The 27376-nt window shown below is 43.1% G+C and overlaps 1 protein-coding gene across 2 annotated transcripts; it reads left to right on the plus strand.

The window, feature by feature from the left end:
• The first annotated feature begins 14464 nt into the window (after positions 1 to 14464).
• Positions 14465 to 25865, plus strand: SET (SET nuclear proto-oncogene). 2 transcript variants are annotated; one of them, XM_032478573.1, is made up of 8 exons: positions 14465 to 14597; positions 20690 to 20747; positions 21385 to 21527; positions 21862 to 21965; positions 22062 to 22175; positions 22786 to 22956; positions 23045 to 23191; positions 24053 to 25864. In XM_032478573.1, exons 1-8 carry the CDS (start codon positions 14480 to 14482, stop codon positions 24074 to 24076), a joined length of 879 nt encoding a protein of 292 aa, XP_032334464.1. In that variant the 5' UTR covers positions 14465 to 14479; the 3' UTR covers positions 24077 to 25864. The 2 variants fall into 2 exon arrangements, with proteins under 2 accessions (XP_032334464.1, XP_032334465.1); XM_032478574.1 differs by lacking the exon at positions 14465 to 14597 and adding an exon at positions 18708 to 19144 and having other exon boundaries at positions 24053 to 25865.
• Positions 25866 to 27376: the final 1511 nt, after the last annotated feature.

Below are 27376 nucleotides of genomic sequence, written 5' to 3' on the forward strand. Positions count from 1 at the left end.
TTTTGGATTCTCCAACCGCAGAAGGAGCACATCTGGGGCGTGCGCGACTACTCTAGGCGGGGAGGGAAGTGCGGAAGCGCGGCACCCGTGCCAGTTTCAAAGATGGCGCTGAGCGGCCAGGTGCAGAGGCGAGTGCGGGAGGCTGCGGCCTTCGCGGGCTGCAGAGTCGTAGGGGCCTGGGAGTGCAGAGCTGACTCTGCAACCGAATGCTCCAGTGGAGCAATGCAACCGTATCGCTCCAGTTGGAGGCCACCTCGAAGCCAAGGGCTCTCCCTCTGGTCCTCAGTTTCTGTCTCGATAGAATGGCGATTTTAAACATCCATATGCAGATCCAGAATGTGGTTCCGTTGGAAGGCCCAAATGAGGTCGAATATAGGAAAATACTTGTTAGACTGAAAATAAAGACTTGAGAAACTACCAGTGATTGTCTACCGCGTCAGGTAGAGCCCAGAGCTTTCTGTATGTTGACCTTAGTAAATCCTCAGAATAACTCTATCAGTAATCAACTGTTAACATGTTGCTTGAGGGTGCTGATTGTCTGAAAAATAACTGCCCCAGATCACCCAAAAAGTCCACATCACGTTTGCCCAAGACCCCGTAGCTGGCTGCTTGGCCCCAAAGCCAAATTCTGAGCCTCTTGGCAAGAATCCTCTGGCCAGGTCCTCTGGGCCTCTTTCCTCCTATCCCTGGACTCTCAGAGGGATGGAAACCTGCCCAGAGGCCCCTCTGCACGGCCTCATGACTGAGTCCTCATTAGGACCCTGTTCCAGCCAAGGCCATGAGGACGATTAGATTAGCAACGCTGGAAAGAATGGAAGGCAATAAAAATTTCTTCCTAGAAAGAAAGTAGAACTGGGCAAAATTCTCCTTGGGAGGCCTTCCGAACACTAGAAAAATTTCACCAAACTTTCCAAAAATCACATTTAAAAAGAAGCTCAAGGCTGTGAGATTCAGGAGGCCTGGATTTGAAGCCTAAACGTTGCTATTTCCTCTTAAATAGACGTGGTTCTTCTCTGAGCCTTGGTTTCCTAGCTGTAAAATTAGACCAATGAGGCTGAGGCTAGTAGGACCTGCTTTATCTGACTAAGGAAGGAAAATATTTCAGGAAGAGAAAGGTAGTCCAAACAATTTCAGTGGAGTAGTGGAAACAAGCCAGCCTGCAGAGGGTTTAGGAAGGAAAGGAGGAAGTAGAGAAAGCAATGGGTATTATTGGTAAGCTCAAAATAGGAAGTAGATGTGAGTGTAAATTGGTAAATCCTAATTGGAGGGTAATTTGATCTTAATGTGTGCCTCCTCTTTAACCTAGAAATCCTACTTCTTGGAATTTTTCCTTTATCAACAATTACAGGTTTGCACAGACATTGAGACCCAAGGATATTTAGCAACTAGTCATTAACAGTAGTATTACTATGATAATAGCAAGATCCTACAGTCAGCCTAAATTTCCAAGCAAAGTCATGGCTCATAGCACCTATTCACTAAATATTTGAGAAAGAATGGACAGTAAGCTTTTGGTGGAGTATTTCTGAAACATGGTATAGAATCTCAGGTGTAAAAAAAAAAAAATTAAAGAAAGAAAGAAAAAAAGAATCTCAGGTGATCATTAACCATGTTGTTATATTGCTGTTTACAAGTGGCAAATTGTTTGCAGCATATTAAAGTTTTTATAAAATGCCACTTATATATAGTGTATCCTGTTTTTACAACAATATGTTTCTAACAAAACCCAGAGGTATAGATCCAGATACGGAAAGCAGTTGCCACTGGATAATTAAAGTTTTATTTTTCTCTGTTTATAGGGTTCAAGTTTTATGTGGTTTATTTGTGAAAAGAAAGGAGGGGATGAATGAACAGACAAATGCTTAGCTATGCTGGAGAGAGTGTTATACCTTGGGCGAGCAGGACAGTTGGGGAAACATTTCCAGGGTGGGAGAGTCTTGAGCAGGTGTATGTGTCAGAAAGGAGGAGGCTGAAAGGGAGAGCAGGGATCACTGAAGGAGGAAGAGGGTGGAAGGGAAGGAGCAGTTGGGCAGAAAAGTGGCCCTGCGGTGTTTCTCCAGCCCTCTTTTTCCTGTCCTGAAGCCACAGGCACTCAGGCCATTCCCTGTTCCCCTGACAGTAATTCAAACTCCTCCACCAGACCTCTGGCCTCTACCTGGAGCGCTCCTCCCTGCTCTCTTAATCTGCAGGCTTCCTTGGAAGTGTTATTTACTATGGGGACCAGATCCCAAGCCCACTGTTGGTTCCCAGGGGACTGAGTTTCTCTCCTCTGGAGCATTCCTCAAACCAACAGTAACCAGTAACCAAGTAGTAATGCCTGTCTTTGCCCCAGTGGGTCAGCTCCACCAGCATGGGGACCATAGCTGTCCCTAGAGCCCAGCACTGTGCCTGACACACGGTAAAGACTAATTGAATGAATGTCTAGCCATCAGTAAGAAGAGTTTCCAGCCTAACAGTTAGGGCAGAGCCCCTTTTAAATCTCACCTGGGACTCACCTCACCTTCCTACTCTACTTCCTGCTGCAAAAAAAATGTTCAGTAAATGTGTGTTCAGAGAAAGTTCAAATGCATTCAAGGAGGCTCTTGCAAAGAGTCAAAAAAAAAAAGAAGTCATCCCCATTTTAAAAACTTGGTGGCAGTTATTTTAGGAACATTCAGTTCTGTTTAGTAGACAACTCAAATTTTTAGTATCTATACCATGCTCCAAGGATGAAACAACTAATTATATAGTAACACCTCCTGGTACATGGAGTCCCCACCATGTGCTAAGTACTTCGCATGAATTCTCACAACACCCTGATAGGTTAGGTATTATTACAACCCACATTTCACTGATGTGGGAAAGAACAAAGGCTCAGAGACCTTTGTGACTTGCCCGAGGTCATGCATAGACAGTGAGGTGGAGGTTGGATTAAAACTCAGAACTGCCTGATTCAAAAGCCCATGCTTCTTCCTTTACATCACTCCATGCCTCAATTTTCTTGTTTATAGAATTGGGATGTTAGGCCTATCTCTTGGGTTGAAATAGGACTGAATGAGTTAACACTTGGAAAGCAAGTACACAAAGCAGCACCTAATATGTTATCAGTACTTCTTAATTATTAATATCATTGTTAGCACCACACCGTAAGGGATCAGCGAGACCACACAAAGGGAGGCTGGACTTTAAAGTACGGGAAAGATTAGTCCTAAGTAACAGGATGGGTTCTCAGCACACGCACGCGCGCGCGCGTGCACACACACACACACACACACACACGACTGGTCATCTAAGTAAGTGCTATTGTCCCCCAAGTTGCCACCAGTTGTGTGCCAGGCACCGTGTTAGGTTCTGAAGACCATGATGGTTTCTGCTCAACAGGCTTACAGTTGCACAAGAGAGACAGTTACAATACCCTGTGAGTCAGCTCTGGGTGATGGCTAGGGAGGTGTGGTCAGCAGATGGTCCTCTGCAGTTAGGGATCAGGAAAAGCCATGGGGAGGAGAGGGCTTCTAGGCTGAGGTCTGAAGAAAAAGAAGTCAGCCTGGCAATGACAACTTGAAGGAGAAAACAGGAGTGGGAAAAGGGGGAGAGTCTTCCACGTAGAAGGAAGAGCTCTGCGAAGAAATCCCCAGGCGACAGAGAACCCGATGCCTTGAAGTTGCAGGTGCATGGGGGCCAGATCATGAAGATGCTAAAGGGACGTGGAGTTTGGACTTTATCACTAGGGCACCAGGAAACCAGTGATAAGTTTCAGCAAGGAAGTGACTTAACTGGATTTATGTACTTTGAGAAGATGCCTGATTGCAGACTGGAGAATGATTTTGAACAACTAGATTCCCTTAGCCCCCACTAATTCATCCTCTCTAAGGTACGCTCTGGGGTTTTCCTGGTCATTCTTTTATGCTCTGAAGTTTAAGGTCCACTTACTCAAGAGGAATTCCAGAACTGTTTAGGATAAAGGTGGTGTCAGTAAAATAAAAGCCACTTGGAAGATGGCGTTCTGGGCAGTAGGCATTACCTCAGAGTCACATAGGCAGGCTTCCCAGCTCAGCCCTGGGAGGCCTTTACCAGCCCAGGTAAGGGCTTCATTCACTCATTCATTCATTCACTCATTCATCCTGTCACTCAGCAAATGATTATCCTACACTCGCTAGGAGTCAGATACGGTACTCAGGAGCAGCGAACGCCACCAAGCAATCCTGCTCTCTTGGAATTTACACTCTGCACATTGACACAGAAGTAATTACAGGGTGAAAGGTGCTCGGAAGAAGCCTAGGGTCATTACGGGGAGGAGGCGGTGACCGCTGGGAAGATGGAGGGTCGGGTGGGAAGGAAGTGGTGATAAAAGGTCCAGCCCTATCCCTCACATGGAAGAGCACAAATAACGGTTTTATTCAACAAATATTAATTGAATGCCTGTTATAAGCCAAAGACCAGAAGAAACACAAAGCAGGGGACGAGAACTGAGGATAAGGGTGCATCTGGGAACAACTATTTTATCCAGGGCAGAGGAGGAAGGCCTCTAGGAGGAGGTAGCATTAAAGAGGTGAATTCAGTCCCTCCAGGCTCCAAGGTTGCCTGGGGCCTGCCCTCTTTCTGCCTCTCTGCCTTTGCTTCCGCCCAGCCCAGGCCCCTACCCACCGCCACCCCCCCTCCCGGAAAGGCCCCAGCTCAAAGGTGGACTAAGACAAAGGAGCCGTAATAAACTCATTAAAACAGCTTTGTCAGAGCTGGAGTTGGAAAGTGGGAAGGAAGAGAAGGACAATTGGGTAAAATTCCCGCCCCCTTCCCCAACTGGGGGTCCAGGATGATAAATCCCCCTGCCTCACACTCACAAGCATGGCTGTAGGTGGAGCCCCAGCCTTGAACAGCCATCTGTCCACTCAGGATCAAAAAAGGCCTTGATTTTTCTTAGGACCTGCCATGTGTGAGCCCCCACACCAGTCCAGCACAGTTAATGACGGTTATTAGAAAGTCATGGAGGGGATTTTAGTGTCTGGCATTAGGGTTTCAAATCTTGGCTCTTCTGTGCAGTCACTGTGTGACTTTCTGCCCTTCCTGTCCCTTTCTGAGCCTCAGTTTCCTTTGCCTGGAATGTTTGTCTCCCAGCTCTGCAAGGTGTTGGCTCCTTTTAATTTTTTAAATCTGAGATTGAAGACTTTCTTCTCAGACCGACCTTTCCTGAAGGCTTGATTGAAGAAAGCTTTCCCTGTTATTTTCCATTGCAGCCCTGTTGGCTGTCTTCTTGGCGGACCTTCTTAACTTAGTATTACGCATTTACAGTTTGTTTCTCCACTTTGCAGTGTATGTCTTCCCACACTCTACCACGTGCTGGGACCACTGTCTCCCTAGCCTCAAGTTTACCTTTGCCAAGCCAGTGCTCATCCACAGTAGGTCATCAATAAGTATGTGCCCACCTGGAATGAATACACATCAAATGGAATGAGAACAATACCTGCCACATCTGGTAAATGTGAAGATTAAGTGCATCTGGCACCTGAAAGAGCTTAACACATGGAGGCCATAATTAATTAAAGTAACTGTTCTGTGCATGCTCTTTGTTTGTTGGGACTGGTGTGGCCCTACTGTTGGAGAGTGGAGGTGAAACAAGTGGGTATTCGTGATTCCAAGACATGGGCATTACAGTCCCCATTATGTAGATTATGAACAAACAACTGAGGTTCAGAAAGGAAGAATGATTTGCCACATAGCTGAGTATGTAGATTTGTTTTGCTTTTAGGAAGCAGGCTAGAGTTTACACATGAAGTGCCCTCCAATTGGTTACCTTGTAAGGTTATGATGTACATATTTATTCTGGGGCTACAGTTTAATTCTGTGTGATAACAGTTTCTTCTGGAAAAATCTATTTAGTCTGATAACCGTTAGAAAGAAGTCCCATGAAGATGGATTTGATTTTGAGACGCAAAAGTTATTCAGAGACAAAATAAATGATTAAGTTATTAAGTTGGGACCTGGCAGGATGATCTCTTTTGATCTATAAAATGGGTTTTGAACATGACTTTTGTTCCTGTTCATTTGGAAGCATAAACCCATGAGAATGCCCAAGAAACTTTCTAAAATTGAATAATAATGAAAAGCGCCAGGCACCACTACATATTACTAAATAGACAAAGTAAAATCAGATGTAAAAGATAACTTATCGCATGATTCCATTTATATGAAATGTCCAGAAAAGACAATTTTATAGCGATAGAAAATAGATTAGTGGTTGTTTGGGGCTAGGGGTGGGAATGGGTGTGGGGTTTTTTGAGGGGGTGATAGAAATGTTCCAAAATCAGATTATGGTGATGGTTATGCAGCTTTGTAAATTTACCAGCCATCATTGAACTGTACTCTTAAAATGAGTGAAATATATGGCATGTAAATCACACCTAATGAAGCTGTTAAAAAAAAGAGAGAAATAGTCCGAGTAACATATATACTTAGAATGTGGAATTGAATCTAGAATAATCATAGATATCAATTCAGCTGAATAGCAAGTCCAGAAACAGATTTAAGTGTAATTTTTAATGTACATCAAAGATGATATTTCAGAGTAGAATGGAACACTTAACTTGTTCAATAAATGCTTTGCCCTCATCTTGTGAGCATACACAGGCCACTAGTCTACGAAATCTGAATAATGGGGCTATATTCTTTTCATTTGTGCAACCATAAGGCCTAGCTCAGTGCCTGACAACATATAATATCCATTCCATAAAACATCAAGCATCAATTTCTTACAGTTTTCAAAGTCTCAGACAAGGGAATTCTCTTTTTTTTTTTTAAGCACTTTTGAAATTTTAATTTTTAATTTATTTTTTAATTAATCTTATTTTTTGAGGGGGGAGAGGTAATTAGGTTTATTCATCTGTTTATTTAATAGAGGTACTGGGGCTTGAACCCAGGGCCTGGATGCATGCTAGGCAGGCAGTCTACCACTGAGCTATACCCTCCCCACTGGGAATTCTCACTTTTAAAGAGAAAATTCCTTGCAAATACTCTCACCAAACCATAACTTCCCTCTGTCTATAATGTACATTCATTCTACTTGGAACTCCAACTCATTCTTTTATTTTTTTTAACTCTAACAACTTTACTGAGATAACACTTCATATACCATATAATTCCATTGTTTGAAGTGTACAATTCAGTGATTTTTTAGTATATTCACAGAATTGTGCAATCATCACAACAACCAACTTTAACACATTTTCATCATCCCCTAAAGAAATCTCATATTGCCTACTCATTCTTACTGATCCAGCTTAAAACTTTACCTTCTCTGGTCTCTGCCAGTAGATTTATTTGTTTCATTTTCTCTAACCCTACAGAATTTTCTTCATACCTGTTGCAGTTTTTGACATGAACTATGATCTCATTCAGGTCATAGGCAGGTCTCAATCAGCTGTGAATTTTGTAAGCCCGATGTAGAAAAATACAGAGACCCTATCACAGCACACAAGTCCTACAAGAACAGAGCCTCCAACATTCTCTGAGCGCATCTCCCAGCATGAACCCCACTCCAGTGACTTGACCTCTGCTTCACCTGGAACATGCTCCTGCCTTAGGGCTTAGTCCTTGTTCCTCTGTCTAGAATGTTCCTTTCCTGATCACAGTGCCTACTCCTCGCTTCTTTGAGGTCTCTGCCCAATTGCCAGCTCATTAGGAAGGCTTACCTTATTATCTACCTTTTTTTTTAAACTTTATGTATTTATTTTATAATATCATATTTTTAAATTGAAGTTCACTTGGTGTACAGTATTATACAGTACAGGATACAAGATAATGATTCACAATTTTTGAAGGTTATACTCCATTTATAGTTGTTATAAAACAGTGCCTATATTCTCCATGTTGTACAGCACATCCTTGTAGATTATTTTATACCTGATGGTTTGTACCTCTTAATCCTCCACCTCCATCTTGCCCCTCCTCCTTCCCTCTCCCCACTGGTAACCACTAATTCCTTCTCTACATCTGTGAGTCTGTTTCTTTTCTGTTGTATTCACTAGTTGTATTTTTTTAGATTCCACATGTAAGTGATCTGTTACAGTATTTATCTTTCTCTGTCTGACTTATTTCACTTAGCATATTGCCCTCCAAGTTCATCCATGCTGTACACCAGAAACTAATACAACATTTTAAATCAAATGTACTTCCATTAAAAAGCAAACAAACAAACAACCTATTTAAAAATATGGGCAGAAGAACTGAACAGACATTTTTCAAAAGAGGAAATGCAGGTGGCCAACAGGAACATGAAATGCTGCCCAACATCACCAATATCAAGGAACTGGAAATCAAAATTACAATGAGACACCATCTCACATCTGTCAGAATGGCCATCACCAAGAAGAACACAAATAACAAATGTTGGCAAGGAAGTGGAGAAAAGGGGACTCCTGTACACTGTTGGTGGGAATGCAAATTGGTGCAGCCACTACGGAAAACAATATAGAGGTTTCTCAAAAACCCCAAAACAGAACCACCATATGGAATTATGTCTTTTATTCAAAGAACTTATCATAATCATTGCTACCTGGCATGTATTAGACACTCAGTAAATACTGACTGATTGAATGAATGAATATGGGTCTGTGTAAGCAAATTTTCTTCTAAATTTGTAAATTCCAGTATTTATTTTGTCAACATTATGAACTGCAGCACCCATTCTATTGAAAAAATGTAATGTGCAAACAGTTATTTGGGTAAAATTAAATCTTAGGAAACTCAAAGTTATTCACTGAGAGATGGCTTGTGTTCCATTCTTCCTTATATTTGCCATCACTTTTAACAACAGCTTTCTCATCAAAAGACTTAATCAATATATATTGACTGAAAAAAAAAAGTGTTGGATCTACCTACTAATAATTTGGAAAAAATTCTAATTATATCCCTGCCTTATAACATACTCCAGAATGAATTCCGGTGGGCTATAACTTGTAGGGTTAAAAAGGAAGATATATCAATACAAGAAGAAAACACAAGTAATTATTTACATCATCTTGGGATGGAGTTCTCTCTAAGCATCCCAAAGGCAGAAACCATTTAAAAAAAAAAAAAAAGAAAGAAAGAAAGAAAAGATTGAAAGCCTTGCTTACATGAAAATAAAATACTTTAGTGAGTCTCCAAAAATAATTAAAAATCACTAAAAATACAATAAGCAAATAACAACCTAGGGAAAATACTTTGCAATATATAAAAAAAGAAGGCTTATATGCTTAATATGTAAAATACACTTATAAATTAACAAAGAAAAGAGATACACCACAATATAATAGGAAATTGGGCAAATAGACATGAATGGGCCATTCACAAAAGAAAAAATGCCATCAGTCAAGAAGCATAAGAAAAACTGTTCTAGCTCACTAGTAGTACTAACTCTGAGATAAAATTTTCCACCTACTGAATGTGAACTTCAGAGAATGAGGCAGGGTTCAGTGAAATATACACAAACACTGCAGGAAAGCAGCTGGACAATTGGGCAACATGCTAAAAACCCTTAATATTTTACATACTTTTCCACTCAACACTTGCAGTTCTAGGGATGTGTTCTAAGGAATTAATCATGTGTGTCAAGATTTAGTTGCCAGGATGTTTATCATCACAACATGGCTTATAATGATGAAACAGTAGGAACACCTTAAATTTCCATTGTTGAGGTTTGGTTAAATACTTTATAGCACATTTATCGAACAGAAAACAATACAGCAATGAAAAATGTTGTCACAGGAGAATAAATAATGGCATGAAAAGATGTTAAAGAAAAATTGTTAATGGAAAAAATTAGACTAAAAACCAGTTTTGTACTATAATCCTCATATTTTAAGCGCACAAAATACATATTGCATGACATATGTTATATTATGTAGATAGGTTACATTAGTAATTACTATCTCTTAATGGTGAGATACCAGTATTACCTTTTTTGCCTTATATTAATTTTATTAATTTTCTAATTGTTTTTAGGGGGGAGGGGAAGGGAGGTAATTAGGTTTATTTATTTACTATTATTTTTTAATTTAACTGGAGGTACTGGGGATTGAACCCATGACCTCGTTTGTGCATGCTAAGCATGTACTCTAACACTGAGCTATACCCTCCCCTCTAATTTTCTAAGTTTTAATAAAAATACTATTACTAACTTTTTAATGAGTCCTAAGGAGCCAGAACACAGCGTGAGGGCAATGAAAGAGAAATCAAGTAGTGACTGTCAGGTCCTGGCACCCATTTAAGACAAAATGTTGTCTTAATCCCCGTGCCTCTACTGTGCTGAGAAGTTTGATGGGAAATCTATCAGGAGATGGCCAGAGATGATGTCCCAGGGTCCTACCAGCCTCACAGACAAACCTTGGTGTGTTCTGGGCTTACCTGGCAATCAGGCTCTGGGTAGTAACCATTTGCATCACAATAAGGCTAAAAGTGGTGAAAAGGAGTCAGAAAGATGCAGGGTTTGGGTTTTTTTTCTTTTTATTATTGAAGTATAGTTGATCTGCAATATTATGTTAGTTTTTGGTATACAGCAAAGTGATTCAGTTTTTTATATATATATGTGTATATATATTATATATATATATACACATACATATATATCCATATATCCATATATATATGCTTTTTCATATTCTTTTCCATTACAGTATATTACAGGATACTGAATATAGTTCCATGTGCTACACAGTAGAACCTTGTTGTTTATCTATTTCATACATGGTAGTTTATATCTGCTAACCCCAAACTCCTAATTTACCTTCCCTACCCGCTTTCCCCTTTGGTAACCATAAGCTTGTTTTCTGTCTGTGAATCTGCTTCTGTTTTGTAAATAAGTTCATTTGTATCATATTTTAGATTCCACATATAAGTGATAACATATGGTATTTGTCTTTCTCTCAGAAAGACACCGGTTTGAATCCTGACTCTTCTATTCCTATCCCCTTGATTTTTGGACAAGATTCTTTGAGTATCAATTTTCATTTGGTTTGATCTCCCATCTGTAAAATTAAGGACATAATACTATTCTGGGAAGGCTGACGAGAGGGTTTAAAATGGTAATGCTTACTGAAATCCTCTCATACAGCGATGGTGTTTGGGATGTTTTGGAAAAGTCTGGTTCCCAGAGGGAGCCTGGCCTTGGGGTTCTGGAGCACCATGATACTGTCACCTTTGGGGTGGGCTGGAGGGTGGCCTCTTGCCTTGCCCCCACCTTGTCTGTGGCCAGTTTGGGAATAGAGTAGAGTTGTACAGTTGCCTAGTAACATCTCTAGGAATCCAGGAAGTTAAAGTTTTGGAAGCTGTGGAGGAAAGGAAAGGTGGGGTCTTGCATGTTTTAATTTAAACTGACATGTACCAGGTGGGTGCTGTACTCTGGTGATCTAAGTGATTCTAAGTACTGGAGCACTTGTAATCTTTGTTCTGTTTTAACATAATGTATACATAAGGTTCAAAATTCAAAACGTACAACAGAGTGAAACATCTCCCTCTATCCCTGTCTTTTCATGTACTACCACTCAGCGCCTCCCTAAGGATGACAGACTTATCACTTTCACAGGAGTCCTTTAAGAGCTGTGTTATATATATACAGGCACATCAGTGAACATGTTTTTTTTTTTCTACCCTCCTTTTTGTACAAATGGTAACATACTAACTACTTGGTTTAGGACTTTGTTTATTTCGCTTCAAGACAGCTCTGGTTCTCTCTTTGATCTGATGGTTGCAGTACCTTTGGTCCCCCAAAGCCTAAAAAATTTGGTTGTCTCCACACTTTCACTTTTATGATGTTGCAATGAATTGCCTCTTAAAGGTGTCATCTCATAGCCCCACAATAAATTTGTAGGATAAATTCCCAGAAGGAGAATTTCTGGGTCAAGGGTATAGATTTTTGCACTTCTGATAGATGCTTTGATGATTAAATTGCTCTCCAAAGGAGCTGTATCCATTTAAGCTGCCCTCTTCTAGGTAGGGTGTTTCTAAACTTCTGGATTCTCAGGTTGGTGAGTAGAAAAAAGGAATCTCAAGGTAGTTTAAATTTTTATGGATCTTTCGAAGCTCCTCTAGCTACCCTCGTCATTGACCCCCTTCTCCTTTGTTTCCAGGACCTGAGTGGGTGCAGCATCCTGTCAATACATCTCATTGTGTTCTGGCTGCTACAAGCAAGGGATTGGGTGTTTGCCCCTCTGCTTCCAGAAGTGTCCTTTGCTGATACTCCCAGAAATCTGTAGCCAGAGCATCTGTCCTTGCTTCCTGCACACATCCCATTCCTTCTCCACTGCTCTGGTCATCCAACCACCTATTCTATATTTTGGGGTTTAGCTGACTCCCAGTTTTAGCAAAAGAGGATTTTTGTTTTTGTTTTTCATACAGTTTTGGGGAATAACTTTAGCGAAAACAGGGAAAAGATGACCCTTTGTCCTCAAATTGAAAATCCTAAAACAAAGAGGCAGGGTATTAGAATCATCCATTTCCCAGGTGTAAACACGGACACTGAGGCTGGTTAGAAAGTACATCCCTGTGATAATGTGACCCCAGAACTGTGGTGCTAGCTGTAACTCAGTTGTTCTCCCCATGACTTTAGGTAAATCGCTTCACTTCTCTCAGATCTCAGCTTGCCCATCTGTGAAACCAAAACACTTGTGACTTTCAAAATGTCTTAGGAGCCCAAAGTCCCTGAGTAGCTGTCAGAGGATGGAGGAATGGAGGAGAGCAAGAAATGGTGGTGGTGTGGGGTCTTCCACTAGAAAGATCACAGCTTCTTATCTGTATTGACATCACTGACTTAAGCCTAAGATTTATTTTGTTAAGAGGGTAATTAATGGGAAGAAACAAACAAAAAAAGGGAAAATCACTGCACTATCTCAGAGGTTGCAAACTGATGGCTCATAGGCTGAAAGTGGCCTATTTGGTCCACAAAGTGTATTTTAAAATGTTTAATTAGTTGCTAAATTTAAAAAATCCAGAGATTTCGTGCAGAACTGTGTATCTCTGGCTGCTCTTTATAAGAATCAAAGACATGACAGCATGGGGATCACAAACCAAACACAATACACAGGTGTAGCAAGCCCCAGATCCGGAAACTGGGCATCACTACAAAGGACTCCATAAGGCCCTTCATGTCCCCTTCAGATGACATCCCTCCCCAAGGCAAAGGTAAGCACACTCCAGACTCCTAACAGCATAGATCAGCTGTGTCTGCTTTTATACTTGATACCGGTGGAATCACACAGCTTGTCCTATTTTGTATCTTGTGTCTTTCACTCAACATTATGTTTGCAGGCTGCATTCACATCATGGCATGTAGCTGTAGTTCATTTGTTTTCATTGTTTTTATCGTGTTCCATTGTATAAATATCTCACAATCTATTCATTTGCTGTTGATAGGCATTCTTATTGTTTCTGGATTTTGGCTACTATGAATCTTGCTGCTATGGACATACTTCTACACATTCTATCATGTATACTGTAATGAAAAAGAGTATGAAAACGAATCTATGTATGTAGACATATGATTGAAACATTATGCTGTACACCAGAAATTGACACATTGTAACTGACTATACTTCAATTAAAAATAAATAAATAATCGCAATACTGGTGCACACAGGTATCGACTTCTGGTGGGCACAGAGGCTGGAGTAGAACTGCCGGGTACCAGAGTTACTCTGCACAAGCTCTGCTTTGGCAGAACTGGCCCAGGGTTTTCCAGAGTGGTTGAACCAACCTACCTTCCTCGAGAGGCTGTGAATTCCAGTTGCTTGCCTTACTCATAGTTGTTCCCTGAAAGGTTCCAAAAGGCACTGGGTTTGGGGACCCCCAGACAAATGTATTCTACAGGTTCTTCAAACTCTTAACCTTCCAGTCTTTTCTGGAATGAGAGAAGAGTGAATGACTGCTCCAAGTCCTCTCAAGGGTACCTGCTTTTCCTCTTCCTTTGTAATTCTTGACTGGGATTCCTTCATTTCAATATCCATTCATCTCTCCAAGCTGAGACCTTAAAGGTTGGGGTGGAGCCAGACATGGCGGCGGGGGTGGAGAGACGGAAGAACGTTCCAGGTTGAGGTGAGGCAAGAGTGTGTTTAAATTGTCTGCAGGCAAAAGGGAAAAAAGAATACAAGTTCTCAATGGGGGCGGCACTGCCTACAGAGAGGATTTGAGACAGGATTGGGGGAATGGGCCGCTGGCGTTTCAAATCAAGACGAGGAGGGTCCTGGAAAGCACAGAACTGCTCTGGCCAAGGAAATACCTCCCTCACCCACCCACTGCCTGGAAAGCCCTTGTAGAGTGAAGCTAAGAGCAAGTAAAAGAAGTTGATCTTGATTGGAGGGTGAGTAGGAGGTTGAGGCTGGGGGAGGGGGAATGGGGTGTGTCCCACTGTCATGTAAATACCCCTCCAGGCGGCTCCAGAGCTTATTTAAACCTCTGTCACCTGGGGCAGTCTTAGTTCTCCCAGCTCTCTCGACGTGCGTCTCCACTACGTTAGGTCCTTGGCTTTTCTCACAGCATGGCCCCCAAACACCAGTCTGCACTTCCGACTCAAGCCAAGAAACCGAAGAAACTGAGACTGACTCCTGCCCCCAGGCCGGAGGGAACATCGACCTCTCTGAACTTGCCAAAGGAAGGTACGTCCTGACACTACATTTTACTGGAAATTTAAGGGATTTGCAAAGATTGACTTTTAGGTGACTTTTTTTGAGATGGGACCCCAAACTCCCTTACAAGAATTTTAAACATGAGCTGCGTGGATTAGGTTTATGTGAAGAAAGAACCAGAAGGGGTGAAACTGGGAGACCTGGAGCACGTGTAAGCTCATCCCTGGCCCCAACCCCACACCTACGATGAGCCCAGTCCCCAAACTCATTCCTTTTCTTTGCTGTCTTGGTAAGTGGCACCAGAAACTGGGGGAAACATATTGACTCCTTTCCTCTCCTTCACTCCTCCATGTCCCATCAGATCTCTGAGTCCTGGTGGTTTGACCTCCTCAACACTTCTCACATCCGTCTACCTCTCTTTCCTGCTGTTGCCGCCTGCCCACAACTCTGGCCCGGATTACTGCCACCTCCTCATCTTGCTTCCGGCTTCCTCCTCCTCCCATCCAGCCAAAGCAAAGCCAAACACGTGACTCCCTGGTTTAAAAACCCTTCCTAGCCTTCCCATTGCCTTTGAGGTGTGGGCTAATACTTCCGGGACACTGCCCACTCGGTCCCTGCCGACCTCTCCAGGTTCATGCCCCCTCCAGCACCTTTAACCTCTCTTCACCTCCTGGGGCTCCATTCTCTCACCTCAGGGCCTGGACTCCCGTTTGTCCTCTGCCTGGATCACTCCCCTCTCCCTACCTATGTCCATCTTCTCTTTCTGCAGCTTCCTGTTGAAAAGTCGCTTCTTGCAGGCATTCTCCTTTGAGCCACAGCTGCTGGGAGTTAGGAGCCCCCTTCTGCCCTTGCAGCACCCAGTCACCCCAGCCCGGCCCTTACATCATTACATTGTAATTGTCGGTTTCATGCTTGCCCCTCCCCCCATTAACCCCTGGAGGTGAGGGGTGTGTTTTACAAACACACAGCTTGGAGTTGGGCACTGAGTGGATTGTTCTGGTGATTAGACCTCCTTGATAGATTGGGGATGTGATGGGGCCTTCACGGGGATTGGGTTTGGATAGGTGGAAGGCAGGAAAGCATTGCTCCAAGGAAAACATGACAGCAGGCTGGCTCAATGCAGAGAGGAGGGGCTCAGAACCCGGGGAATCTTCCTAACTTGCTGACTTGGCTGAGGTCCAGCTGTGCTTGTGGAAGGAGCACTGGATGAGGAGTCCTCATTGCAGAGCTCCTGTGGATCTGCTGGGTGATGTGGCAAGTTTAATGATAATGGGTTTCAGTCTATCCCCTTCCAAATGAGAAGCAAAGACCTCCCGCCCAGCTGATGCCCCGGTAAAGCTAGACAGCCAGGGCTTGAAACCTGGCTCTGTCCGGCTATGTGACCTGTGGGCAAGAAACATGATCTATGTTTCTTTCATCTTACTGTAAAATGGGCTCAACAGTACCTATCTGTTAGGCTTGTTGTGAGGCTTAAGTGGAAGTGAAACACAAGAGTGATTGGCTCATAATCAGTGCTCTTGAGACAGATAGTAAGTTCCTTCCCACTTGCGAGCAGCAAAATGTGGATGAGTCCTTCTGGTCGCCTTCTGTTTAGCTTCCTGGGAGTTAACAAACAGGACCAGAAGGGATCGCAAGGTGCAACCACAGTCCCTCCAAGTTATTTCCTCTTGGGACGCTGCTGCATCATAGGGAACACCAGCATCTCTGCTCCAATCTTTAAATTGTGGGGTTCTCCTCCTTCAAAGGGAGCTGGGAAGAAAAGGAGAGGGAGGAACTCTGAGAGTGAGGTGAGAGGCCAAGGGGAGAATGCAGAGCTCCGAATGTTGAAGAGGGAGAGAGACCAAAGAGAACAATAATTCAGTGAATTATCTCTTGGTGTATCCAGACCACTCCCCCGTTTACTGAAACTCTTGCCCTTTTGCTTTCTCTTTCTCTTCCACTTCCTAGTGTGTGCTCCTTGACTTCATCTTGAGAAGTGCTATGGGAGAGGTCAGGACGAGCAGAATGGTCCTAAGGGCTGGAGTGGTGGGAAGGGAGCCTTGAAGCCCACTGCCTAATCAGAAAGCATCACGAGGCTCCCTGGAGCCCCTGCAGATACGTGGGAAACACAGGTAGATCCAGCACTTTGGAGATGCTCTGGGTCACTGGTACCAGTGAGTAGGCTTTTTGTATGAAAACAGCAGCCTTTACTTAGCATGGTGTTTTTCAGACTGTTTCATTCCATTTGTGGGTCATGAAATCATTTTAGTGGAGAGTGACCTGCATTTAAAGAAAATAAAATAGAAGATTAAGAGTCATCACAAAGAGTAAGCATTGTTTTGTGCATAGGTGTGTGCTGGGTTCTAATGTCAAATGTACCTCTTACTGTAGTTCAGGTCAAAAAATGGAAAAACTCTGTCTTAGGGCAGGGGTTTTGTCGTCCCCTAACCTTAATTCTACGACTTGCATCAGAAGAAATTGAGTTTATCTGTGAACTGATAGTATTAATACCTATCTCTTGTATTTCATGAGGATTAATGAGAAAACGTGTGTACTTACCACAGCCTGTGGCCCATGCTACATGCTTCAGAGTGCACTGGAACCTGCTGTTTCCAGTTCTTTTCAGTGACATAACAGCAGTAGCAGGAAACTGGCCATGGTGAGAACATTTTTATACCACTGAAATCAGCAAATGCTACAAATCAGGGATTTTGGTTTGTTTTTTTCTCTTCTGGGAGCTGGTTGTCAAACATTTATCAGCTTCTCATTGGTGCTAATAATTCTTCCCTTAAAAAGCCTGTCCAATTGGGATAGGTATGGACTGAGCTGGCCACAACCGAGAATAATAAGGTTTGGAGGAGAAAGATTAATTTCTGGGTTTTGGGGAAAGTCCCAAGAAGATATTTGTATTCTCTACCCGTGGACTATATGCCATTTAACATTTATCCATCACCCACCAATGGACTATCTTGGACACTAAAGATACTACTTGAGTTTTAAGAGCTGATAGTAAAATGTGAATGTTGGAAGGCAAATAGTCCAACCCCAAGTTTTGGTTACAAATACCCAAGGAGAGGTTTCAGGCTTTTTGTGGCCCATGTCTTAGGGCCCTGCATGCAGAAGGGAGTAGGACAGTGGTGCACTTGCATTACCAGGAAAGCACAGTTTAAAACAGAAACGGCTTTGGTTCTACTTTGTGTTTCAAGACCTGGCCTCTTAAGCAGACCATGCTGGTCCTCTCTCTGACACGGTGAAATGAAATTAACACCGCCTACCCCATCTCGCAGTTGTGTGGCTTCAAAGCGATGCAGGCTCAGTTGCTGGGACTGGAGCTTAGCACTATGTACGACTTCTTGCAGACTCCTTGAATTCGGCACCGAGTTGGGCCAAAAGGACCCACGGGTGAATGTGACACCTTGCCTTCTGAGCACTTCCACTTTAGTGCGGCCCTGCTTAAGATCATCGCTAATACGACGTTCCATGCCTTTTCTGAATTTTATAATTTTATAACAAAAATAGGTCCAGAGAGGAAAAGTGACTTGCCCAAGTGCAAACAGCCTGTTACACAGAGCTTGGGCTAAGAGCCAGGAAAAGGCCTTGTGTGTGTGTGTACCGGGCTGCTTCGGGCTTTGCCAACAAGCAGCCTTCTCGTCTGGGAAATAGGATGGAGGTGCAGTCTTCCTTCCCCCAGGAATAGGGACGCCCGGTAGTGTCCCAGAGTGCAGAACCTGGGGTGGGTATATTTCTGAGCCCCTAATGTGAAGACAGGCTACTACTAGGCCTGCGCTTTTGGGGGGCTGCGGACACCCCTCTCCCCCGCGCCACCCCGCGGAGAAGGGAAGCCGCTCCGCCACCACGTGACGCACCAGCCCGGGAGCCTGCGCGCTGCCTGGCGAGGCCCCGCCCCCCGGGCCGCCGCGCGCCCGTAGAGCGCAAATGTCCCGGGTCGGTCCGGAGAAGGGGAAAGCGGGGGAGGGGTGCGCGGCGCAGGGGGCCGGCCCCGTACGTCGCGGCGTTCCTTCCTCCCGCCTCTTCGCCTGGCCCTGTGTCTCCTCGCAGCGGCCCCGCCCCCTCGTCCCGGAGCCCCGGCCAATGGTGAGGCGGCGCGAGCCTCTCCGGCCGGGGGCGGGGCGTGCGCGCTGGGCCTGGCGCGCCTGCGCCCTGCCGCCCGCCCCTCGCCGTGAGGAGGAGGTGGAGGAGGAGGCGGCTTGGGGAGAACGAGCAGCGAGCTGGAGCGCGGAGCGTGAGTGAGGGAGCCCAGCCGCCTGCCCGCCCGCCGCCGCCTCCCCTCCCTAAGCAGGAGCCCGGGCCGGGGCCCGGCACGCCGCCCCAGCCCCTCCCTCGTCGTCAGGCCGCGAGGGCAGCGCGCGCAAGCCAGGGGGAGGGAGAGCGAGCGAGCGCCGGGAGGAGGCGGCCGGACCGAGCGAGCACCCGCGCGTGTGGCGTGAGGGGAAGCCGCTGCCCGCCCCCTTCGCCTTCCCTTCTCTCCCCCTCCCCGCTCCCCCCCCGACCGCGGAGCAGCACCATGTCGGCGCCGGCGGCCAAAGTCAGTAAAAAGGAGCTCAACTCCAACCACGACGGGGCCGACGAGACCTCAGGTGAGGAGCAGTCGAGGCGGGGGCCGGCCCGCGCCGCCATCTTCGCCGCCCGTCCGGCCGCAGGCCGCCGGCGGTGCCCGGGGCGCGCGGGGGGCGCTGAGCGGACGAGCCGGCGCGCGCCTCGGCGCCCTTTTTTGTGCGCGCGGGGCCGGGGCCGGGTGGCGCCGCCGCGGCGGACGGCGCTGCGAGGCGGGGGCGCTGCGGCCTGCTCGGCGCGGGCGGAGGAGACCCCCCCTTCCTCTCCCCCCTCCCTCGCTCTCCTCCCCCTCCCTCCCTCCCGAGAAGCCTCTCTTTATTGTGCTCCGCCATGATGCCTCGCTCCCATCAGCCGCCGCCGCCGCCACATGGTGCGGCCGGACGCGGCCCCGCGCCCAGGCCTCCGCGCGGCTCCCCCTTCGCGCTCGGCCCGCGGGCGGCGCCCCCGCACCCCCACCCGGAGGCCGGCCCCGGCACGGCCCTCCGCCTCGAGTTGGGGCGGGGTGGGGGCGCGGGAAGCACGCGGCCGGCCGCGCCGCGGGCCCGGGCCGCCCGGAGGATGCTCTCGCCGGCCCCCGGCACTCCCCACGTGGGGTGGCCTCCCGGTCGCGGCAGCGCGCTGAGAAAGCTGGCGCGGCGGCTGGTGTCGGAGGGTCTTTACAATGGTTCGTGGAAAATCTCCGAGCCTTTTCCGTGAAGGCTTTCTCGGCAGGGGGGCTGCACAACCCAGGATGGTTGCCGGAAATGAACTGCGCGATCAGGCCCCTTCACGCCCACTTAGCTTTGTAGGTTTTGCAGTCTTTACCGGACAAAACGGCACCTTTCCCATAGCACACCCCTCTTTCCTCCTCTCCCTTTGGCTTATAGTTTCCTGACTTCGTTCTTGCTTCCTCTAAGTGTGCTCCCAAATCATGTGGGGCCGCATCTGAAATCAGCCCTCCTGAAATTGGGTTGGAGCGGTGAGAAAGGTCAGATTCCAGTTCTGGGGTTCATATTCTAAGAAGGTAAAGTCGAGTGTTTGCGGTTGTGGGTTCTAGTTCCGAGAGCCTTCCCTGTCTTTGTAGGCGTGTCTGATGTCTTAATAGTAATCGATACTGAACAGTATTTTCAACTTTGTATAAACGGTGATTCCACGATGGAGATAGGTGGTGTCCTAATTTTTGTTATTGTCGTGGGTTAGATTCCATATTGTAGTTAATAGCCGGTATTACTCTATTGCAAGTATATAACGTGATTTGTAAAAACATTTAAGAGTTTCTGAGTAGGGTTTGTTCCTTTACCTCTCAATAGAAACATTAATAATTGGTCTCTTGTAATGGAACGCTTAGAAACTGTTACAGTCGAACATTTTGAGTAGTCTTAACAGCGTGATTTGAAGTCTTTTAATTATAAAGTAATTTGTTAACTACACGCTTGAACAGGTGGAGAGCATGCCTGGTAGTAGTAGTAGTAGTTAGGTGTTTTTCTTTAAACAGCTTTATTGATATAATTCACATCACAGATAGTGTTAACATCAGGAAAAGTAGTTAAACTTACTAGTATTGAGCCTCGTGCACCTTTTTCTTGCAGAAAAAGAACAACAGGAAGCAATTGAACATATTGATGAAGTACAAAATGAAATAGACAGGTAAAGTTTTTCTCAGTTTACTTTGGAGGAGTTTTCTGACATACATCTTATGGTTTGGCAGTCATTGAAACTGATCAAATGTCTACTGGCCAAGTGGAGGTGATTATAATTTGGTTGGAAATAACTATGAGGATTCAGTGTTATTTTTCTGTGAAATATTTGTACAGTCAAAGTTTCTGATGAGGTACATTTACCTTGTAAAGATTGAGTTTACTTTCATAGGCTACAAATTGAGGTGTGTGTGGACGTCTGACAATTTAGCATTATGGCATCAGTGTTGCTCTGACTTGCCTTATAACTTTTGTTACTTGATTGGCAGCTTTTTTCTTGTTTTGCCTGAGGGAAATTGAATTGAAGTTAGCCTGGTGACAGAGTAGCTAAAAGTAAATATACAATGTTACCAAAATACTGTTTGGGCACTTAAAGTAAACTGTTGTTAATAGTGGTATTGGTAAAATAGATCAAATTGCTATCTTAATTTTGACTTGAGTGGCTACAAAAATCTAGGTGATTTGCTTATTATAAGTAAGTACTTTGCACTGTTCTAAAGCTAATCAGGGCGAATATTCTATAAACTCAGCAATTTTTGTGTTTGTTAAATACTGTCGTCGTCAACTTGTCTCCTCTTTTGCTTCAGACTTAATGAACAAGCCAGTGAGGAGATTTTGAAAGTAGAACAGAAATATAACAAACTCCGCCAACCATTTTTTCAGAAGAGGTCGGAATTGATCGCCAAAATCCCAAATTTTTGGGTAACAACATTTGTCAACCATCCACAAGGTATGTTACGGCAGAGCATTATTAAAGGGTATGGGATGTCCATTTGTTACAGAATAGAAGGGTCTTCGTTTAGGTTAAAGACTTGGTGCATCATGTTAGTTACATGCAGAGGTTGAAATAGGGATAGGCTTGAAATTAATGCTATTTAGAAAAGATTGTATTCTAACTTGGAATTCTATTCAGTTATTGATAAAAGATTGACAGCCATTTAGTTTTCAGTTAATAATGGATTTATGAAATCAAAGCAGCTCACTAAATTTGGAAAACTTTTGTAAAGAGATTGCTTGAGTTGTTCATAATATTTAGTAGTCATTTGATCTGTTTGCTGGTCTAGTGTCTGCACTGCTTGGGGAGGAGGATGAAGAGGCGCTGCATTATTTGACAAGAGTTGAAGTGACAGAATTTGAAGATATTAAATCAGGTTACAGAATAGATTTTGTAAGTACCAGTAACTTGTCGCTATGGAAATTAACTTGAGCTTTGGTTAGAAGGACTGTTTGTATTGATTTCTAATTTTATAATCGTTTATTATAGTATTTTGATGAAAACCCTTACTTCGAAAATAAAATTCTCTCCAAAGAATTTCATCTGAATGAGAGTGGTGATCCATCTTCAAAGTCCACTGAAATCAAATGGAAATCTGGAAAGGTATTTGAGGAATTGTTGGGCATAAATATCTTTTATAGTTTGATTCAGTTGAACCATTTAGCTAATACTTGGTGCTTTGTTAAATGCAAATCCTTAAGTATATAAAAAGCTCCATTGTGTTAAAGCCAAATAGAATAGCTCGGAGGCCTTACAAATTATGGTGCAAGTTTTTGTAGAAATTAAGTAAATCATTTTGGTGTCTCCATTGATGACTGAGCTCTCCAAATGACTTGCCATGTCCCTAAATCCATTTCTGTTTGCATTTAACTAGCAAATAGATTTTAAATTTACTATATTATGGTATTAGTTGTTGAAGTGAAACTAATTTTATTAAAAAGCGAAGTCTAGATGATAACTTCCATGAAAAGCTTGTTACAAATTAGACAATGTTCTTTACAGACCTAAAATTCTAGGACTTCTCTTTTTCTCCTTATCTGCTATACTTTTTATATGTATTTTTGGGTAAGGATAATGTAGATAACATACTAATGTCCATTTTTTGCTCTGCTTTTGGGTCAAAACATTTAAATTACAGGAAATTGAAAAAAATATTTTATAGGAAATTGAAGTGTAGAGAGTCTACATCAAAAGTTCTCCCATCTTTATTTAGGATTTGACGAAACGTTCAAGTCAAACACAGAATAAAGCCAGCAGGAAGAGACAGCATGAGGAACCAGAGAGCTTCTTCACCTGGTTTACTGATCATTCTGATGCAGGTGCAGATGAGTTAGGAGAGGTCATCAAAGATGATATTTGGCCAAATCCATTGCAGTACTACTTGGTGAGTTAAGAATGTTCTTTTTTATTCTAGGTTGCACTTGTTGCATTTGTTTGAAAATGAGTTACTAAGGTAACTTTTTTTTTTTAAGGTTCCTGACATGGATGATGAGGAAGGGGAAGGAGAAGAAGATGATGATGATGATGAAGAAGAAGAAGGATTAGAAGATATTGATGAAGAAGGGGATGAGGATGAAGGTGAAGAAGATGAAGATGACGATGAGGGGGAGGAAGGAGAGGTAAGAAAATTTTTTTGGTTAAATCCAAAAGGATAATCTTCAAAGAGTTCACCGTGTTGTATATATTGAATAGTGGGACTGGTTCAACTAATTGTGGGAGGATCTATAGGAAAGATAAGCTGTTTTGTCCAAGACTGGAGGAAATTTTGCTAAGTTCATTGATTTAATTAGTTCTGCTCTTGTGGTTCGTTTTTGTGGCTGCTCAGTTCTGTCATTCCCTAGCAAGTAAGTACTTAATGAAAGTGTTATGGATAATGCAGCTGGTCAAATTCTGAGAAATTTCCCAAAGAAGAAAAATATGCATGTTTTGTACAAATTCTTATAATCCGATTTGAGATAGACTGGTTTTTGGTTTGTATAACTTGGTCTAAACGATGTCTGATTTAGTTAATGCTGAAAATGTATCTGAAATACCATCACTGGGTCTTTCTATTGAAAATCGATGCAGGTTGATGTATAGTTGGCCCTTCGTGCGATGGGTTCTGCATCTTCAGGTTCAACCAATGGCAGATTTTTTTTTTATTCTAGGAAGTTCCAAAAGGCAAAACTTGAACTATTAGACATTGTATTTACATTGTATTTGTTATAAGTAACCTGAGGTAATTTAAAGTATATGTGAGGATGTGGCTAGGTGCTTTGCAAGTACTATGCCCTTTTAGATAAGGGGCTTGAGCATCTTGAGCATTTTTGTATCTGGAGAGGATTCTGAACCATCCCTTGGAGGTACCAAGGGGTAACTGTATCCGCTCATAAAACTAATTTCCCTTAGCATGTTCTATGGAGTCCATCATGATTTGTATGAATGGGGACTGACCTTAGGATTAACCCTAAAGATTAACTGCCTGCCTTTTTTCTTAACAGGAAGATGAAGGAGAAGATGACTAATGGAACACTGATGGATTCCAACCTTTTTTTAAAATTTTCTCCAGTCCCTGGGAGCAAATTGCAGTCTTTTTATTTTTATTTTTTTTCTCCTCTTGTGCTCAGTCGCCCTGTTTTTGAGGTCTCTTTTCTCCTTTTTACCATGGTTCTCAACTTGTTTTGGGGGGAAATACCTTGAGCAGAATTCAGTGGGAGAAGAATCTCTACCCCTTTCTGTTCCAAATTCATTTTTATCCCTTCCTGTCTCAACAAAAACTTTATGGAATCAACACCACCATGCTCTGTGGGAAAAAAGAAAAACCTTCTGCTCCCTTAGCTCTGCTGGAAGCTGGAGGGTGCTAGGCCCCTGTGTAGTAGTGCATAGAATTCTAGCTTTTTTCCTCCTTTCTCTGTATATTGGGCTCAGAGATTACACTGTGTCTCTATGTGAATATGGACAGTTAGCATTTACCAACATGTATCTGTCTACTTTCTCTTGTTTAAAAAAAGAAAAAAAAAACTTAAAAAAATGGGGTTATAGAAGGTCAGCAAAGGGTGGGTTTGAGATGTTTGGGTGGGTTAAGTGGGCATTTTGACAACATGGCTTCTCCTTTGGCATGTTTAATTGTGATGTTTAACGGACATCGTTGCAGTTTAAGATGACACTTTTAAAATAAAATTCTCTCCTAATGATGACTTGAGCCCTGCCACTCGATGGGAGAATCAGCAGAACCTGTAGGATCTTATTTGCAATTGACATTCTCTATTGTAATTTTGTTCCTGTTTTATTTTTAAATTTTTCTTTTTGTTTCACTGGAAAGGAAAGATGATGCTCAGTTTTAAACGTTAAAAGTGTACAAGTTGCTTTGTTACAATAAAACTAAATGTGTACACAAAGGATTTGATGCTTTTCTCTCAGAACAGATATTCTTAATATGACTTTCCGAGTTTGACTTGTATAACATTGTTGTCAAACTTTGTCACCCTAACTTCGTATTTTTTGATACGCACTTTGTGGGATGACCTCAGGGCTATGTTGATTGAGTAAAGGGATTTGCATCAATGTATTAATGTCTCCATAGCTGGGAACCCATCATGGGTACAATTTTCCATCAGTTTCTGAAACTTTTCACATCATTCAGGATACTAGATTGCTGAAAACTCAGTCCTGAACGTGTTGTACCCTTGATTTGTATCTCAAATTGGCGCTTCAAAATACGGGCTTTTATTTACCTGGATATAATAGTGCCTGCCACCACCATCAGACAGACCTGGTGCTCTACTGCCAAGTTACACGCAGGGCAATTGTTGGCATGTCTTCACTGGCACTGTAAGATGTGGCCAAGAAGACAGGCTTGCAGAGTAAGAAGTCCGTATTGGTGGTAAGAAACTCAGGTTAGGAGTACTTTCGTCTCAGAGTACCAGCTTTTTAGCATATAGCTCTCAAATGAGGCCCGTCTGTGTGAATCTGGGTGAGATGATAGACTCTGCTTTGTCCGCTAAATGCCATTGTGCATAAATATCATTTTGAGAAGCTACCTAATGCATAAGCTTTTTAATGCTGTAAAATATAGTAGCTGAAATTAAATGCCACTTAACTTTTTCAGAGATGAATTAATGGACAGCCTGGTCAAATTTCAAAGCTTTTTGATGTATAAAACTTTATAAATGGAACTATTCCATCAATAGGCAAAGTGTAATGAAAACCTGTCTAAGATGGATAGTATGTAATTTCTGCACAGGTCTCTGTTTAGTAAATACATCACTGTATACCGGTCAGGAATCTTGCTCCAATAAAGGAACATAAAGATTTTTTTGATGGGTCATTCTCCTTGTTTACAAAACAAGAAATGTCACTCACTTTTGGATTTAGATGATAAGCTAGTTTTTCGTTTTGTTTTTCTCTTTGGTCTTGTTATTTATGTTTCTAGTGACTGGGGAATGGGAAGAGCTCCTCTTCAGATAGTTCAGTAAATATAGGTAACTCCTCAGAAAGGTACATGTGGAAGTCGTGGACAAGTTCTTGTTATTTGAAATGTAAGTTCCATAAGGGATTCAGTATTCTGAAATTTCAACATTTAAAGGAGTTTTCAATAGGGGGAAAACAGTCACTTGAAATAATACGAAGTAAGCTTGTGATTTTTGTTTCACAAAGTGACAGCAAACCAAAGCCAGATTCTATGTGCTGGTGAGATTTTGGCACTGTTAGGTTATAGGTCACATTTAGTGAAATATTATATTTATTTGGGGGAATGTCAAAAAATAGGAGGAGCCTCTAAAGGTAATTTCCTCCCAACTATCGAGACCATGTTTTAGATTCTTTCGTGCCCGTAAATCTTGTGAAAGAGTGCTAGGCTGTGAGAAAGCAGAAGGTGCAAGCTTAGTGTACTAGGAAAGTGGCTACAAAGTAGTGTGCTTGTTTCCCAACCGCAAGGGGAGATCTTGGGCTGAGCCTTAGGCAATGTTTTGGAAAGTGCTAGGTGAATGGCTCAAAGCTCTTGGTACAAGGACATATAAAAGGAAAAGAATAAATAGTGGCTGTTGAGATAGTTTCTGGGTCATCCTCTTCCAAAGCTGTACCATTCTCTGCTTATGAGAGGAAATTAATCACTATATGAATTGGGGGCGTAGAAGTCAATAGCTTATAGTGTGTCTTTGCATTTAATTTCAAAACCTTAAGGAACACTGCAGTTGAGGTTTGTCCAATGAGGTACTGATTTTTAAAAGACTTAATCTGTTCTCCCTGATCTCCACGACAGGCCATTACTATTTCATGTGACTCTGGCTCTAAAATGTAGGATTTAAATGTCCACAGAATGAGTACCTAAATGTTTTGTTGGGCTGACAAATTTGCATTACATCTGACCTGCTCCACTTGGGTTAGCTGTTTGGGTGATAAAAGGTATGTTCTATGATTACTGTTTATAGCACAACTAGTTACATGGCTTCACTTGGTCCAGTAAACAGGTTTGGTTTCTCTGCCTTTTTAGATTTCGTTACAAACCTATTCTGGCCGTTGCAAGAATGCAATTCTGTTGCCAAGAATGAAGATTCAGGGTTTCCTGAAGATTGAGACAGGCTCTCCTGCAGATGAATAAACAGCAAATTATTGTAATTATTTAAGAAGGACATCTTATTTTAAAGTGTCCCCCACCCTAGCAGTTACCATTCCCTCTTGTATATGTGGCTGTATTTAAAGAAGACTTACTTAGAGTTTATAATGGGTCTGGGGAAAGGGACTGCCATTTTGTGATTAGAACAAGGATAGTGGACAGTATTTGCCAGCTTGATTGGTTGGTGGCATGTTGTACTCTGATACCCAAG

Source organism: Camelus ferus, chromosome 4 (genome assembly GCF_009834535.1).
Source record: "Camelus ferus isolate YT-003-E chromosome 4, BCGSAC_Cfer_1.0, whole genome shotgun sequence".
In the NCBI taxonomy this organism is placed as follows: Eukaryota; Metazoa; Chordata; class Mammalia; order Artiodactyla; family Camelidae; genus Camelus; species Camelus ferus.

Coding starts and splice junctions, on each gene's coding strand:
- SET (XM_032478573.1), top strand. CDS start 14,480: ATGGCCCCCAAACACCAGTCTGCACTTCCGACTCAAGCCAAGAAACCG. Junction 21,528..21,861: donor ATTTGTCAACCATCCACAAG/GTATGTTACGGC, acceptor TTGCTGGTCTAG/TGTCTGCACTGCTTGGGGAG. Junction 22,176..22,785: donor TCAAATGGAAATCTGGAAAG/GTATTTGAGGAA, acceptor ATCTTTATTTAG/GATTTGACGAAACGTTCAAG.